Source organism: Thunnus thynnus, chromosome 7, assembly GCF_963924715.1.
Source record: "Thunnus thynnus chromosome 7, fThuThy2.1, whole genome shotgun sequence".
Taxonomy (NCBI): Eukaryota; Metazoa; Chordata; class Actinopteri; order Scombriformes; family Scombridae; genus Thunnus; species Thunnus thynnus.
In genome coordinates this window covers 7,077,441-7,095,809 of record NC_089523.1, presented here as the reverse complement: position 1 = coordinate 7,095,809, position 18,369 = coordinate 7,077,441, and the positions used below count along the sequence as shown (strand labels likewise).

General features: G+C 40.2%; 1 protein-coding gene across 3 annotated transcripts in view; it reads left to right on the top strand.

Annotated features, from left to right (window-relative positions):
* Positions 1 to 18,369, top strand: part of LOC137185717 (calsyntenin-2-like) — a 246,500-nt gene that overhangs the window by 206,082 nt on the left and 22,049 nt on the right. For all 3 annotated transcript variants that reach the window (XM_067594044.1, XM_067594045.1, XM_067594046.1), the window contains exons 9-10: positions 6,261 to 6,423; positions 16,054 to 16,220. In XM_067594044.1, the coding sequence (XP_067450145.1) occupies positions 6,261 to 6,423; positions 16,054 to 16,220 (330 nt within the window). The remainder of the gene's footprint in view (positions 1 to 6,260; positions 6,424 to 16,053; positions 16,221 to 18,369) is intronic.

Genomic DNA, 18,369 nt, shown 5'->3' with positions numbered 1-18,369 from the left:
TTCCCTCACTGTCATCTCTCTGCCCTGCCACCCTCCGATCTCAGATCACCTCATCTCTCTTCATTCTTCTACCTTTTCTATCTCATTTCTCCATCTCTTGTTTGAAGTTAGAAGGTTGGGTTGGGTGACAGATCTCTTAAAGACTTTCAACTCCAAAGGACTTGAGGCAACAACTCCCACAGTCAGGTTCTACTGGAGAGACAGGCAAAGAAGAAAAGAGACCAAATAAACTGAGAGGAGAGGAAGAGAGTGAGATAGAGGGGGGCAGATAGCAATTTTGTTTTCTTCTCGCCGTAGAGTGCCCCAAGAGATGATGGAAGATCTTTGATGTGTGATGTTTCCGTTCTCTACCTCCCTCTCTCTCTTTCTTTTCTTTGTCCTCTGGTTGTTTCACGTCCTCCCTCTCCTTTGTTTGTGTGGTATTTATTTCATTCATTCCTTCCGTCTGTCAATTTGCATCAAGCAGAGACAAAGGAAAGTGGAGAATTCGGGGAATACAAAACTTTTTGCTTTGCTTTCATAAGCAAGGCGAGCCAGAGCTACTCTCCTAAACTTTAACTTTGGCTTTGAAGTTTTGAAGTTGACACTTAATGGTGTCGGATTGATGTCTGTGCATTTGCGTATGCATGACTGTTTGCGAGTGGGTGTTATTACAAGTGGTGCATCCTTGTGGAATCACTGTTTCTCTTTCTGGCTGACACAAACACACACCCCCTTTATACACATGTACATGCACTCAAAGTAATCTGTGGCTTTGAGCTCGTGCCACAGTGGCTGGTTCTGTGAGTTACTTCCAGTCCTCAGGTTTTGTAATGGACACTGATTCCTCCCCCTACACACATACACACACACACAACACTCACACAACAAAGTTTCTCCATCTGTCCAGCTGGCGTCTTCCCATGCATAGCAGTGCACCTGTTCTCTCAAGCTCCAATCAATTTTCTGACGAGATGCCAAACTTTTGTACCATCTCCAACCACTGGTCTGCATTTCATTGTAGTCTGAAAGTTAACCACCTCTATCAGCATGATTATTTAATTGTGTGAGTGCAGTTCTTCATAATCTTGGAGTTTTTGTTTCGATGCAGAACTTAGAACAGCTACTGGTGGAAATCTGATTTAAAGTCTGTAGCCATGTTTAAAGCCAGAAGTGTAAATCAGCCACATTGTAAATCAAAAAAATGCAACTCTGTATAGAAGCCAAAATGAGCTTGCTTGGTTCAACTCTTCCTTAACTTATTTAACTCTTTGTCTGCATCAGCTCTACTATTATTACATACTACCTATTACAAACAGCAGGACATCAATGATGGCCAACATTAAATGTAGCAAATTGTTTATTGTTTTTGCAAAATGACATTTTGTACCAAATCTTGGATGGACATCTCCTGACTACACTAACTGGCTCATTAACTTTAACCTACAGTAGTCTTGCATAGCCAGACCTTTCTCCACACTTCGTTTTAGGGCTGTGCCAGCACTGGAGAAAGGTCTGGCTGAACCCATTACCATTCTGCTATAGGGGAAAAAATGCTCTGGCTTGTTTGTATCCCTTTAAACCAATCACAGTCATCTTGGGTGGCATTAAGCCTGGGATGCAGTGGCGGCGACCTTGCAAAATAGTGTCAGGGGGAAGGGGACTGGTCTTGGTGGAACATTTACACGTAGAAAGGCGAGCCCTGGCATTAAAATGTCTAAATCCCTGCAAAAGAAAACATCACATAAAACAGTAAAAGATGTATGTCGACTACATGATACAACTTTTACTCATAAAAAAGACAAACATAACTTGATCATCGGTGCCCTAAAGGTGAAGCCTGCCTATACTTCAGCTCTGGAGGAGTTCACTGGACTTGTTAAAACCACAGACGATTTCATAGCTGTATGTAGATCAGAACGTTATTAAACAGAAGCACGTGTGAAGTGGAACAGATCAGGATATTTGACAAGTCAATGTCACTTCCGCATGCTGCTGCCAGAGTTAAAAGATGGTTCACATCAACGATGTGAACGACGATGACCGTGTCAGAACACGTTCTAAACAATTCTTTGTATATCTTTACAACCAGTCATCGAAAAAATCAAGCAGGCCTGCCTTATTGCACAATCCAAATCTTCATCAAAACTTGCCATTTTCAGCGGGTAGGTTGCTAGCTCGGAGGTTGTTGTTTCATGTAGCGGAAGGGGAGGAGGAGAATTACAACTGAAATATGGCAATGCCAGGCTCATACCCACAGTCTACATCCTGTTGGTCAGACTACACCTACAGTTCTAATGTTCATTAGTCTGGCTTTCAATAGAGTTTAGTGACTCATGATGATCTTAGTGCTGTTTCAGAAGTGTTTCCTGTCCGACAGTAGGTTTTACAATCCTCTAATCTTGGAAAACATTAAAATTCAAGATTTAAAATTTCTGAAAAAATATTAGCCATCACAAGCTTAACTCTAAGAATACTTGTATTTATATCACTCTTCAAATACCTATTTCAGTGTAACTCTAAACTCACAAGCGCTTCCTCTTAAAAAGTTGTATTGATATATATGACTACATTATTCCCTCCCTCCTTCTATCCCTTAGAGGGATCTCCAACTGACATTCCAACCCGGCAGAGACAGCCTCCTCTTGGGCAAGAGCTCTGCGCCGTCTCCCCTTTGAAGCCAGCAAGAGGAAGTCACCCAGTAGGCACTCAGATCCCATATGAGCTTGAGCTCTCTTTGAAATACTGCACAGCAGAAACAGGGAGGAAACCGTCGAACAGGCGAGGGTATAGTCTGCATGTGTAAATGTCAGAGGGATTAGTGTGTGTGTACACGAATGCTTTACACTTCACACTTAATAATGTGATGGAAAAAGATTGAAAAAAATCCAGTTGATGATGCAACACACGTTAGGGATTAAGAGCACAAGCCAAGTGTGTTGAATATGTATCCTGGAGTGAAGACAACTCAAAATCATTTCTAGACAGCCTGTACACAAGATGCATAGAAATGGAAGGTGTAGGGCTACCTTGTGTTTGGATGTGTTTATATATTTAACCAGCAAATCAAAGTCAGTCAAATCAGCAAATCAGAATCAGTCATATTTGCAAAACCATCAACACCACAATCAGATTATCCCCACCCGATTCTGGATCCCAGCAGATCGACGTTCCACATATGTGTTAAGCAGCTGTGCAGAATGATCACCATTAGGCCAGATGTTGTATCTCGCACCTCAATAGCAGCGAAAATGAACCGGATTGATTAGAACTCCCATCTGCTGTGCTAGCACGGTGTTAATAAGCAGGCTGTGGAGCGCTCTTCATTAGAGAGAGAGGTTACCCAAGGCTAAGTGTTCAAAGGCTGTCCCAGGTTATATCAGAGGAGCTGAGAGGAAGAGGTGAAGCATGGCCCGATGAGTGTTGGCACTACTGAGATAAAAACATAGCCTAAAGCAAAAAAAAAAAAAAAAGACTGGAAAGACAGATATACTCAGAGACACACGGACAGGCATGAGTGGGCTTGTGCAATCAATTAAAAAGCACAGCAAGGCGAGAGTAAATGGTCAAGCATGCTGATGAGTGGCACAGTCAAGCATTCTTCAGAGGAGGTTAGAAAGGTAACGTACTAATGCATTTTAGTGAGCTTTAAGCACAGAGGAAACCATTCAGTTTTAAAACATCACAAGCCAAGAGTTCAGGTACAGCTGTCTTTTTGCCCTAAATCACAAGAGTTAGCTGTAATAGAAAAAAAAACCTCCCTTCTAACTGAGACACTGCACCATAGATTATTTTTATTGGTACAAAAGGATCTCAAGAGGTGACAAGTGACAAGACATCAAACTAACTAATGCCGCTTTGCATGATTTCTGGGTGACAAAGACAAGAAGTCAAAATAATTCAAAGTCTTGTTTGTGATTGCTTCTAGCAGTGTGCCAAAAAAAAACTTCCAAATGCACCAGCAAAGAATGAAGGTGCAGGCCTACAAAAAGCTGACGGGAAAAACTTTGTATGTATGTATGTATGTATGTATGTATGTATAGATGTGTGTGTGTGTGTGTATATATATGTGTATATATGTGTGTATATATATATGTATATATATATATATATAATATATTATATATATATATATATATATATATATATATATATATATATATATGCGTGTGTGTGTGTGTTCATGTCCATCTGTTAACCTTTCAGACGATTTGTCCCAAGTGTGGGCCTACTGTTGTGCTGGTTTGTGTTTGCTTTTTCATTTTACATCTTCTCACTTAAATGGGAAAGAAACAGCTAGCTGGGACAACTGTACTCTTGTTCCAACTCAGATATGGTTATAAAAAAAAGTAAGATGATGGATCGTGCTGCAGTTGAGAATAATCCAAACAATACTAAAGCCCCACACACCTAATATATGAGGCCATTCTGTGCTCCTGATGTTAACACCTGGCACTTTGTTTCTGTAGAATCATTCGAATCATCTCAAAATTGTTTTTCTTTTGGGGGGATCAGGGAGCTTTGTACTCAAGGAGGAAGACCAAGGACAGGATTTGTTTCAGTATTGTATGTTTTTAAATGTTCTGTGTGCAAACAAATGGCAATAAAGGCTGTCTAAATTTTGGTGGTCAAAGGTCAAGGTCACTGTGACATTATAATGTTCTGCAAAAACACCTTTCTGGCCATTCAACACCATAACTCAGGAACAGAAGGGGAGATTGTGACCATATTTCACATTTAGACAGATACTGAATTGGTGACACTAATCTTGGTTCCCACCTTGGATAGTGTTTAGTTATTGTTTGTTGGAGATTGTGGTGATTGTATAGATCTTCTGTGCTGCCAGGTTGAAGATGTGTGTGAAGTATCCACGTTTTAGTATTTGTAGCTTCTTTGCAGCAACATCCATATCTGAAGCATCGTCTACTGTCATGGCTACAACTTTGTGTTCTATCAGAATCAGCTTTATTGGCCAAGAATGTGAACATGAAGGAATATACACTTAATACATTTTATTAAATTCCTTCAAAGTCTTCACTATAATATTATATGAGTCCTGACAGACATGGATGTAAACTGCCACTTGACTGGTTGGCGGAGGCATACAACCACAAGGCGAGATTTCTAGTTCTTCTTTAAAGGGGACGTATTATGCTTTTCCTTATTTTCAGACATATATAATGTCACAATGTCGGATGTTCATGTTAAAAGTGGCCGACGTGTCAAATAACGAGATAAACGTATGTAGCAGTAATCCCTGTGAGCAAAAAGCAGCAGCTCCAGGCTGCTCTGAACGCTGGGTTTCCAACGTTTTTTTCTACTTTTGGTGTGTATAACTATGTATATTGAGGGGCTGCATAAAGGGCCAGTATGAGATAAATAATAATAATGATATAATAATAATATAAAATAATAAGGAGTTTTTTTTAACTGTGAATCATCCCAAGCTATTCAAGTGGAGTCCAAAAATAAAAATTTACAGCTGAAATGAGCATAATAGGTCCTCTTTAATGCATTTTATATTGAAGAATTTGAACTTATTCTCTTAACTGTAGCAGTCTCTAGCCTGTGAACAATCAGTCAGATATAACAAGGTGTGAAAGTGGATTTATACAAGCCACTTCAAATTCATTGAATTTGAATTCTTTGCTTCATGGTAATTTCAAGGGAAATAATACCTGGTTGGTACTTTTGTGTTACTTGAAGTCTGTACTTCTCACTATAGCTGTAGCTACCAGGACACTGAGGTCATGTCCTCAGTATTGTTCTGGGGAAGTTTGTGGTTTATACCACCTGAGTTTACATTGTATAGCTACACACAAATTGCACATGGTGAGGTTATTTTAAGCCTGATTCTGATATTTTTTAGGGTCAAAATTCTCAAATTTGATAGATTTAGGCCAAAAACATAAATTCAGAACAGGGATTTTGTGCTTTTTCACCAGAATTGTATTCTGTACTTTGAAACAGCATTTCAATAACCATGTAGGAAGATAAAACACGCATAACATATATGTTAACTGTTAAAATGAAATAGAAAATGTGGGAAAGAAAAATATGCATACTTTTCAGTAGCTAGTCAAGCATTTCTCAGGTGGGATGTATTGGATGTTGTATTGGATTTTGATGTTTGATTTCTGGATTGGAACTCATCAAGAAAAAAAAATTAGTTTTTCTGCATAGCAGTATACTTTTTCCAAAAGGAGACAAACATCTGTGGCTGCTAAGTGATGACTAATAAAATGACTCCATATCCGTTTATGACTCTCTCTCTCTGACAGATCTGTGATAAGGAGTGGCATTACTACGTCATCAATGTAGAGTTTCCAGTGGTGACACTCTATGTGGATGGAGTGACCTATGACCCCTACCTGGTGACAGACGACTGGCCCATCCACCCCTCGCAGATTGATGTACAGCTGACAGTCGGTGCCTGCTGGCAAGGTGAGGCGGCAGAGCCGAGCGTAGATGATGATGATGTCAGTAGTGATCATGGTGGTAATTATGGTGATAATGATGTGAGCGTGAGTGTAGATATTCAGTTCATTTCATCCAATAGAATGTGTTAATCCTGTAGGTAATTGAAAGAGAAACACCCACAAATGACACAAAAGTTTGATATAAAAGTCTCAGTGAAATGAGGTGTTTGAGGTATTCTGCAGCTTGAATACAACTTCCTCTCTGTTCAAGAATATGAATAATATTTTCTGAAGTATTATTACTAAGGGAGTCATTGAGTGTGGAACGTGTTCCTTGGCCTTGAATGAACAATGTAATTAAGAAGGGCTCTTCTGTCTGTCTTTGACAAATGACTGAACCAGTCTGAATGAAGGCGTACAATTAAATTCTCCTCTAAACTGATAGCTGCCACTAATTACACAAGGGTAGAAGAAAGGGCACTTTTTCACACAGTACAGTACACAGTTGATTTGATAGCCCAAATGAGACTGTTCAGTGATGCTTAGCCTCAGATAAAGAGCCAAGATATCTTTTTGTGTGGGAGCAGGAGCAGGTCATCTAGTGTGTCTTTCATCTGCAGCATTGACCCCCCACCTCTCCTACTATCCTCCTATTTCTTTCATTGAATACTGCAAGCCTTTAGAGAGATTAAAAGGGCCTTGAATAGAAAAGGGAGTCCAGAGACTATTTCTGCTTTTCTAGTTTGGGGCTAAGCCTCAGTAAAGAGTTGTAAAGGCAATACTGAAATGTTGACCTAAGCCATTAGCCACAGCAGATTGCCTTTTCAAGGCCCTGAGTGTAAATGTAGAAACTTGGTTGCAAATATGTTGAGCTCATTCATTGTCAAACTGACTCCTGTAGCTTCAGCTTTGAGGGTCTTAACCCTTTGATGCACAAGCTATGCAAACCCTGTCTAATGCACAACATGGGTCAAAAATAACCTGTATTCATTTCCTGTTATTTCATGCGGGGCTGAGTGTTTCTTTGCTAAATCTTTTGAAATCTATTTATTTCAAAAGATATAGCAAGTATTCAGTAAATATTTTGTTTTTGATAACCACAGATCATTATTTTCATTTTTCCTTTCTTACTTTATGAACATAAATAGTTTTTGTATTACTACATCCAGTTTACACACATGGGTCAAAAATAACCCATGTGTGCGTGTGACTTAAAAAAATAAAGACATACTATAGTAATAATTTTGTTAAAATAATTGTTTTAGCCGTGATTTGGACCAAACAATAATATATTTAATATTTGAAATATTTTTATTTGTCACTTTGTCACACATAACATACAGATATTACTGATAAAATCGATATTGAATTGTGGTGAATATGATGAATAAAAGGAAATAAAACTGAGAGGGCGAGAAGGATCGGTATGCAATGTGAAGGATTTGAGGAGATTTGCTCTAATAACTAATCATGTTAACTGATAATGACATAATAACATAATTAATAATGTTTTGAGAAGAAAAAGTTAACATTTTGGTATGATGGTTGTTTCTTACAGAAGTTTATTCTTGGGGTCCCCAGGGAGCCCAGTCAGTAGTCCTTCTATATGTTAACCTGTGTGACGTAGAAATACAAAACCTATGTTTGTCCATAAATAGGGATGTCAGTTTCGGTTAATTTTGCTTTCCACAGACTGATACCCATTAACCAATAACTAACCAGTTAACTTTTAAGAAACGTTACTTTCGTTTTTGAGAACTTACCAGTATACTTACCAGAATGTATTTCCTCCATGGCAAAGAAACACGTTGCACAAGCCTTCAGAAACTCCTGCAGGTTAAACTGGACTAACGAAACACTTTTAGGGCTGACTGACTGACACACTCACTATAAACAGACTTTAACAAACTCGCTAGCCTAGCAACATTAATGCTACAAACAAGCCATAATGCAAATGCAACACTCCATGTAGAAGTTGGTTTTACTTTATCCATTCAAAAAGAATACCTGATGACGTAATTGTCTAGCTGTTAGTGGAGTGTGTATGCAAATTAATCTATTGACCTACATGCGTAACTGGTCAAAAATATTCTCAGTTGTTAACCTATTAACGGTTAACTGTTGACATCCTTATTCATAAAGTAAGTAAGGAAAAATAAAAATAATGATTTGTCGTAATCAAAAACAAGATATTTTAATGAATACCTGGAATATTAAAAGATAAAATACATTTATATCAAAGATATGGCAAAGAAACACTCAGGCATCCATGAAATACCATAGGGAATAAATATGGGTTGTTTTTGACCCATGTTGTGTTTTAGAGGGGTACTGATACAAAAATGTTTTTTTTTTCAAAAGGTAAGAAAGGGAAAATGAAAATAAAGATTTGTGATGATCAAAAACAAGTTAATTGAGGAATACTTGGAATACTTAATGGTGAAATTAATCTATCGCAAAGATATTGAAAATAAAAACTCAGTCAGGTCACTTTTGACCCATGTTGTATATCAAAGAGTTAAGAATAAAATTTAACATTTGCAGAACTGCAGTAGTGAAGTTACGCCTGATCTCTGTATCTTTTTTGATTGGCATTACAGAGAAACTGTCAAATGAGGATTTTTGAGTTCAGACAGGACAGCATTAGAGAGTGTGCAAATGGATGACAGAGTAAATAAAAAAAGATTTGTCAATTCAAAATAGCAGCATGGTTGCACGCAACAGTGATATTTTGCAATATTTAATTAAATTTCATGATGTAATTTCATGGTTCATAACGCTTAACTGGCCAGTCAGCATTGTCTAATGGAAATAGATTCTGTCCTGACCACAGCAAATGAATATAATTTGTAATGAAACCAGTCTAGTCTGCTAACACACATGAATCAGTTTTTATTAGCATGAGTTTAAATGTCTTAAGATGATCTACAATAAACATAGGCCAATAAAACCCTGATGAGAATAATATTCTAACTTAACATAAATAACAAGTGTAATCAAATTTAAAGATACTGAATATTAGCACAAACTATGGACTGTCGGCAGTGTTTGTCCTAAAATATCAGTATGGTCGAACTGTGATATACTGAAGCTGTTGGTCGAGGAATGACAAGACTATTGTGCTTGCTGTAAGCACCAAGATACTGTAAAGTTCATATTATACTTTAATTAGAATTTATGACATCTGTATGCATGGACATTATGCACAGACTGCACATGTATGAATACATCTGCCTAGGCAGACACCCAGTGTAGTATAAACAGAACAGCATGTGTAACCCCTGTCCACCCTGTTATCCCTGTCCATTTCAAGTACATCAGGGCCTTAATGGAATGATTCAACATTTTAGAAAATACACTTTCTTCACTCTCATGTCTGCACAATAAGTATAGAGCTGCAGCCAGTTAGCTTAGCTTAAAGACTGGACACAGAGGGAAACAGCTAGTCTGACTGTCCACAGGTAACAAACTCTGCCTACCAACACCTCTAAATCCCACTAATTTGACATCCATTCATACAAAAACCAGTGTAAAAAGGAAGTGGTTATGTGCTAGACTATTTCTTGGCTGGGTTCTAAGCTGAGCACCAGCTGCGTGCTATAGCCTTATACTCAACAGACAGATAAGAGAGTGATATCAATCTCCTCATCTGTGAGAGGAAAAAATGTTCATTTGTGAAGGAGAGATGTTCAATGTTCAATATATGGAAATGTTCAATTTATGAGCCAAGTCTGTTTATCTACAGGGCCTGACTATGGCCTCCAAGGTCTCATACAAAAGATGTTTTAGCTTCACAGCATCAGGCTGGGAGATAAGGTAGTAGTCTTGGATGGGTAACGACAACTGCCCACATTATTTTCCAATTAGAGTTCATTCTGACACCAAGTTTCCCTCTTTCTCCCCTCCCTGGTGGGTTATATATTCAAGTAAGCATCAATTGGAGCCCGTGGAGTCTCTTAAACAGTTATTCAACGATTACAAGATTTTCCCTATCATCATCTAACTCTTGGGATGAAAGAAAATAATTACATATTACATTTAAAATATTTCCCAAAATGTTGAATTACTCAGTGCTTAAAGGCCATGTATACAGTCTGTGTGGTCATAATTATGGGATATATGTGGATGTCCACAGGGGCAGATGACAAAATTTTATACCTTGTGGACCCTAGTAGATGCTTGCATCTAGACAGATGTGGAAAGTATGAAGGGCCTCATTGTACATAATTGCTCCAAAATACCGGTTGTCAGCACAGGTGGACATGTTCATACTACATGTGCAATCAGCACATAAGATCCACGGTCTAGGCTATAAGGATTTTAACTCTTGTAAAACTCCTGAAACAGCCATTATCATAGTCGCCGAAACCTGAAAATACCTATTTATGGACAAAACAGGTATGAACATTACAGGCAAACTATCTATTATTGCCCATTAATGTGCATTAGGTTTACTGATTGCATAGCCACTTATGAACTACAACTCTACACTTAGAACTTGTTAGTACAACTCCCAGAAACAACAAAGCAGCAAATTCTCTGACTGCAAAGGTTGCATTTGTAGATTTCATTCTCTCTATTTTCTAATAGAATGGTTGCCCCCGCCCATCCTTTTTCCCTCACCTCTGAGAGTAAGTGCTGGCTGTGCAGTTTTCACACAGTCAGCCTATATTTACCCTCTGACCTGGCAGAGTGTATTCGTGATCAGAAGTGTGTAACAGTAGACAGCGAAGAGCAACACACTCATCTCACCTCATTCTTCTTTTTCCTCATCTGTGTAATCACACACTGGGGCTCTGCCTCCCTGGCCTCCCTCATCGCAGCAGCAAGCATGCAGGAAGAAGTATTGATGATTGCACACATGCATAAATTGAAAAGTATATATCTGTATATATACAGAACACTGAGTAAATACAGGCACACAAGCGCTGATACAGGTATGTACAATAAATCACACAGTAAGTGAGAGACTATTTCTCACACTTACACTTAAGTAATGATCCTATTTCCAGCTCACCCAAGCCTCTCCAGTCTCATCTGTTGCTCTTTTAGAAATGACGCAAATAAAGTTGAGTAAAAAGGAGAGTGAAGATCTATAGAGTAAGGAGAGCTGCACAGAGCGGGGCAAAGAGAGCTGACACCACATAAAAAACCAGTCACTGTAAAGTGGAATGATCAGCGGTTTTATCACCCATATCATTCCTACTCCGCAGCGTCTAAGTAATCCCCTCTCTTCTGCCTCTCTTTTTTTACCCTCTGTCTGAGACCCTTAATGGTTCCTCTGGCCGCGGCCTAAATTGATAACATCTGTCAGTGTAGGACAGAGTGGATAGGTGGATATCTTAAGAGAAGGCAGGAAAAAGGAAGAAAATAGTAACTGGGTTAAGAAGGGGGTGGAGAAAGTGGGAGAGCAAGTGAAGCATAAAGAAAGAGGAAAGAATGGGTTTGGCATAGTTTGGTATACAGAAATACAAATGTGATCTTGCGGTTTTATAAGATCTGACTGTAGTGCACAATATAGCTGCAGGTCAGTAATCATGGGGATGATTCTAACTTGAAAGTTGCTGCTGTCTTTCTATCACATTTTCACACCAGGAAAGTAGGGCATGATAAAGTATATCCAGTAGTGGTCTCCACCTGCACTGACTGAGCTTTTCAGACCCTGGATTCATCAGTTTGGGCAGTGATACATGTGCCTGCACCATCAGCAGGGAATTAGGGGTACCCTGTCAAGCTTGGCAATGTCTGTTGAAGCGTAGCCAAGGAATTTTGAATTGAGTATTCCCCTAACCCCTGCAGTTACCGCAGAACATTGTATAGCACTTGTGCAGTCACCAACTGGATTTCTTGGTTCAAAGATTAAATTTCTCATTCTTCCAGTAACTACCAAAATGGACAGCACTGGGTGGAATGAAAGTGAACTGCATCAGCTGCTTGGCAAGACTTGCTTGCAGGTTAGGTCTTTGGTCATGTCCACATCCTTGTGTGCTGAAGTTTTGGTCTTATAAAAGCTTTAAAGTTCAGGCTTAAAGGTTTACTCTCATAAAAGTATAAAGATTCCATGAGTAAGGCACTTTAATAAAGGTCCTGAGAGAAGGTCTAGTGCATAAATGTATGCATTCATGAATTTGATCTCCCATCTCTGTTTTGACTTCTCAAGTTGATGAGGACCAAAGCAATCAGCACATACTCAGACAAATTATGGCCAGTGAAGGCAAAGCATGGCATGGGAAAGTTCTGCTTACTGAGGGATCTGAGGCTTACAGTCTCATGAAAGTCAGTATGTGCACAATAGCCTCTCTTGCATGCAAGCTCTAGTTCCTTTTCCAGGCCTCTAGCATATAGTTCTCATTCAGATCTCCTCACAATGAACTGATGGTCCTGAAGGTGAAACATGAACGCTCCAACTCAGACATCACACAACTAGCTGCACCACCTGCTATCACTCCCTCCTGACTCCCCACTGGCATTGACGGTCTGTGAAGAGGATGTGTGCCTGCGCTTTCAGAGACAGAAGATCAGGAAGGCACCAGGCCCAGACAGTGTGTCATGCCTCCTGTCTGAAACTCTGCACTGATCAGCTGGACCCCATCTTCATACGGATCTTCAACAGATCCCTGGCGCTGTGTGAAGTCCCCTCATGCTTCAAACACTCCACAATCATCCCAGTCCCCAAGACACCCTCCATCACTGGACTGAATGACTATAGACCCGTCGTCCTGATGTCTGTGGTAATGAAGTCCCTCAAGATACTAGTGTTGACCCACCTGAAGGACATCACAGGCCCCCTGCTGGACCCCCTGCAGTTTGCCTATCTGGCAAACAGGTGAGTGGATGATCCAGTCAATGTGGGACTGCACTTCGTCTTGCAACATCTCAACTCCTTTGGGACGTACACAAGGATCCTGTTTGTAAACCAGCTTGACATTCAATACTGTCATCCCAGAAATCCTCCTCACCAAACTCACCCAGCTCACTGTGTCCACATCCACCTGTCAGTGGATCACAAACTACCAACAGACAGGAAGCAGCAGGTGAGGCTGGGAGAAATCACATCCAGCACCGGGACAGCCAGCACTGGCATCCCTCAGGGATGTGTGCTCTCCCCACTGCTCTTCTTTCTCTACACCAACAACTGCACCTTAGGAGACCCATCTGTTCAACTCCTGAAATTTGCAGTTGACACAAAAGTCATCGGCATAATCCAAGAGACAGCGTCAGCATCCAGACGGGAGATTGAACAGCTGGACCCCCTCACCGTACTCAACAGCATTGTGTTGGCTGTGGAATCCTTCAGGTTTCTGTGATCCACAATCTCCCAGGACCTGGAGTGGGAGTCCAACATCAACACAGTCATCAAAAAGGCCCAGCAGAGGATGAACTTCTTGCACCAGCTCAGGAAATATAACCTGCCTCAGGAGCTGCTGATCCAGTTTTACACTGTATTCATTGAGTCTATTCTCTACACATCCATCACTGTCTGGTTTGGATCAGCCACTAACCTGGACAAGAACAGACTACAACGAACGATCAGGTCTGCAAAAAAGATTATTGGTGCTGACCTGCCCACCATCCAGGACCTGTACACCTCCAGTGTCAGGAAACAAGCCGGGAAAATCACCGCAGACCCCTCACACCCTGGACAAAACCTGTTCCAACTTCTCCCCTCTGATAGGCGCTACAGAACACTGTAAATGAAAACCACCACATATAGGAACAGTTTCTTCCCCCTCGCCGTCACACTTATGAACAGTTAAATCAGTTGCTGTGCAATAACCCTGGAACACTATAATACCCACTGTTACTACAAATTATACATATTTATTTTAGTCTAAAATACAAAATGTGCAATACATTTTATTCATTACTGTATATTTGAACAAGCTGTTTATACTGTACGTAACCACCTACTACTGTATATAAAGTAACATCACTTTTTTTTCTTACCGTTCAATATTTATCTCAGCACTCGTGCGCACTCTTTACTTCTTTGCACTATTTGTATCTTGTTGACAGTTCACAGAAACAGTTTCACATGTTTATAGACATTTCCTGTATATCTTTCTGAAGAGTGTTGTATTGTGTTTTGTGTGAATACATTGAGAGCTACTAAACCGGAGTCAAATTCCTTCATGCATAAGCACACTTGGCCAATAAAGATGATTCTGATTCTGAAAGGGTATCTTGCTGCTGACTGTCACTGCTTTGGTCTTTACCCTCTTATCACCCACGAGTACTCCAGTGCCAACATATAGTATTACCCATCAGTTTGTGCCATGACTAGACTCCCACCTGCCACAGCCTTGTAATAAGCAAAAGAAGTAAGCTATTAGAGTGATGAGGTGGGAGTATTCAGAACAAATTAGCAGAGCTTACTGGAAGTAGGATCAATTGTGTCCTCTGGCAGTTTGTCACTTGGCAGTAAAGGATACCTGATCTGGAAGCCATTCATTGCATAGCAAGGATTTCTTGTTGCATTGTTTAAATGGAGGTCATACTTAAGCAAAGGAGAAAGGTCAAGAAAGGTGTGTACATTCACCTTCAGCAGCTGGCTGTCAAAAAGTAGTCTAGGGCAACATGGGAGCTACCATCCATGGTCTTATTAAGCTGATTTAGCGACCTATAGAGAATGTATCTCCTTAAATGCATCAACATCAGAGTGCCCAGCAGCATCCTCTGCTGCCTGCAACTTGCTCTTCTCCCTCCAACACTGGTGATTGTTGTTTTATTCACAACTCTGGAGCTGAAGATAGTTGGATGATTTGAAGCCATGGTCCACTAGAATTACAACCTACAGTGGCTCAAAAGAAGGTTACAAAGATGAAAAATAAGTATGAAAAGAATATATAAAATGTCACTGTGTGCTGCTTACCTCTAACTTGGGAGCAGGTGCATTACAAACTGCGCTGAGAGGCTATATATACAGTATAGTCATATAATAGAGAGACAGAATGAAGGTTTCTTGGTCCTGGTGTTCACCTTAGCTGTATTTTTGCCCATCTGTTATTGCTCCACTTCATCTGGGAAATGTTTTTGACGTACAGCGGGTTTGGATTATTAGATAAAGGGACTGTTCTATATCTTTAGTGCTTTGGTGGATTAAAGCCAGAATTGGAGAAGGGAAGAAGAAGTGAGGAAAGGAATGGAAAGGTGAAGTTTTGAAACCCAGAGCTAGTAACCTTTCAGCTAATGAGTGGTTTGGAGACTCTTCTTGCTGGTATTGGCCTTTACAGAGTTCAGAGGGCATACTTTAAATGTGTTGACTTTTTCTTTACCTTTATTTAGCTGGGATGGGCCGGCTGACTAACACACTTCCACAACAGCACCCTGCCGCTTAGTCACAGGATGGGGACACACAGCATTTAGTCTTTAGTCATTTAGTCTTTAGGCCAATTATAGCCATAATGTTGTCATCAGGACTAATCATATAAGACTGAACAAGGTCACTGCCAGTTTGATGACCTTGTGGTGTGTAAGGGAACACAAACCAGTAAAGACAAATTTGATGCAGTGCTGATGATTAAATTAGATTAACCATAACCAAGAATGTTAATATCTTGTACTTCTTTGAAACAAGATGTTTCTGTGACCCATTGTAATCACTTCATAGAAAGTGGAGTATTACCCTTAGTCTATTCTGTATATATGTGTGTAGGTGGAGAGGTGACCAAGCCGTGGTTCACTCAGTACTTCCGGGGCAGCCTATCTGGACTGACCATCCGACCAGGGAAGATCGAGAGTCAGAAAGTCATATCCTGTCTGCAGGCGTGCAAAGAAGGACTGGATATCAACTCCCTGGAGAGCCTGGATAAGAATATCAAGGTACACACACACAGACACACACACAGAAAGTAACACCATGATATTCCAGAAAGGAGACTAGACTTGTTGAGACAAGCCTGACTTCAGTTAATGTAAATAAGATAGTGGATTCAGGGTTAAACCATTGGACAAAATTAACTAAAAATTACAATATCACAGATTACATCAGTCCACAATGAAGAAGACTAATATTTAAAGAGACAGCAGCAATGTTCACAGCTACATTGTGTCTGTGTTTGCGTGTGCACACATGGCTTACTTATATTTTTTCATAATCCAGCATTCTTTCTTCACAGTTGCACCTCCACTTAGCAATTAAATGTATTTCCATTCTAAAGTTTCATTACAGGTTTCATAAATTTCACACACCTTATTCAACCAGAAATAAGCTGCCTATATATACACCTACCATGTCAGTATTATTTTGGTTTTTAATTTACCATAAAATTAATTCCAGATAGCAGTAAAAAGAGAGTTTGATATAAAAACACCATGTAGCATATAATAACAGGAGAAAACATTCAAAAACATTCAACTTAACACAGGGACTCAGGGTTAGGACTCGGAAAATGTAACAAAACAACATTTTGATCCTAGTTGACACAAAGAATGCTTTTTCTGTGAATCGCCACAGCTAAATCACCAGTTGGCTTCCTTGAAACTCCTTAGCTAAACCCCCCACCCCCACCCCTTCACCAGCTCAGCTAATCCATCTCCCTGCACGGTGGAAGATAGAGGGCAGACAAGATGGATGGGGTCTTGTGTAGACTCTAAGCCGCCCCCCTACTCAAACACCCACCCACCCCCAGCTCCTTTAACTCTTTTTGTATCTTTCTCTCTTTGGTCTTCCTCTCTCACTCTCACCTACTGCTCTTTCCTTAGAACTCCTTGTGCTATGGTGCAGCAAAGACAAGGTGGGATGAGCCGGGGGGAGAGGAGAGGAGGACCACCTCTCTAGGGCCAGTGTAGTTTATCTTTTGAGAGCTATTTCATTTTCTTCTCAGCTGCACACTCGCGTGGCTTCCATAAGTCCACAGGAGGCTTAAGGACAGCATTTAGCCAGGCAGGTGGAGGGCTGGCACAGCACAATCAGAGGAGAATAACAGGGAGGGAGGTTTAGGGGCAGATAGAAAGCAAGTATAGCGACAGAAGAAAAGATGAGAGGAGACAGCAAGAGAAAGGAAGGTGTGAAGGGGAAAATGACAGGGGAATGGGAGTGTATGGTGAGCCACATGGAGTGCTGAAGTACTGTCACCCTGCTGCTGAGAGCTAGTTTTAGGAAATGGGAGACACTCAGTGCAATTCTAGCAGGAGACCACTAAACCCTCTTTAAAGGAACAAGGGCCTCAAATCCCTACCATCAATCCCTGCAGGAGAACACAAACACCTCTGACACACTACACTTGTGATGAGCGTCCACTGACTATTTTCTAGCCCCTTGACTTAAAGGGCCACACCAGTGTTTTCATGTTTTAAGCCATTTACTACAAAATACATACATGCCTGCTCACCATTTCCTTCCTTTAATCTAGGCAGCCATTGGTTTCCATTCATGTCCTTAAAGGATGAAACTACCATATAAAAGGTGATCCATCACAGTGAACATCAGATCTGCATTCTTTTAGTCAAAGTCACATTGGTTTTGTATGGTAATGTGGTGAAAATGTTGCAGAAATGTTGTTCATTTTAATGGATTACCTTTTTAGAGCAAGTTTCAAGTCTCTGCAAGTTGGCATGCATACTACTGCACAGTGAAATGAATAGAAAGATAGCACTTGGTAGGTTTTGAAAGTTTGATGGACTTCGTTACCCAAGGCTAGGTTACCAACAAGGCAAAGCAAGCAATTGTCCCAGGGCCCCAAAAGCTCCAGACTTGCTGTGTCAACTGTTTTTGTTAATTTAATTGCAAATTGTGTTTAGAATATGCACCTCTAAATCACATATCTGACATTATAATGGTGTTGAAGCTGTTCTATTCAGTATTTTATATCAACAATGGATTAAATGACAATGTGGTTTTTCATAGTAACAAAGCTACAGAGAATTATTACCGGACTCTGCAGTTCCCCTCAGCTCCATGGAGTATTTTAGCATCTTTCAGCGTCTTTGGTTCATCCCACTGTACATTACTTGACCATCACCAAACAGC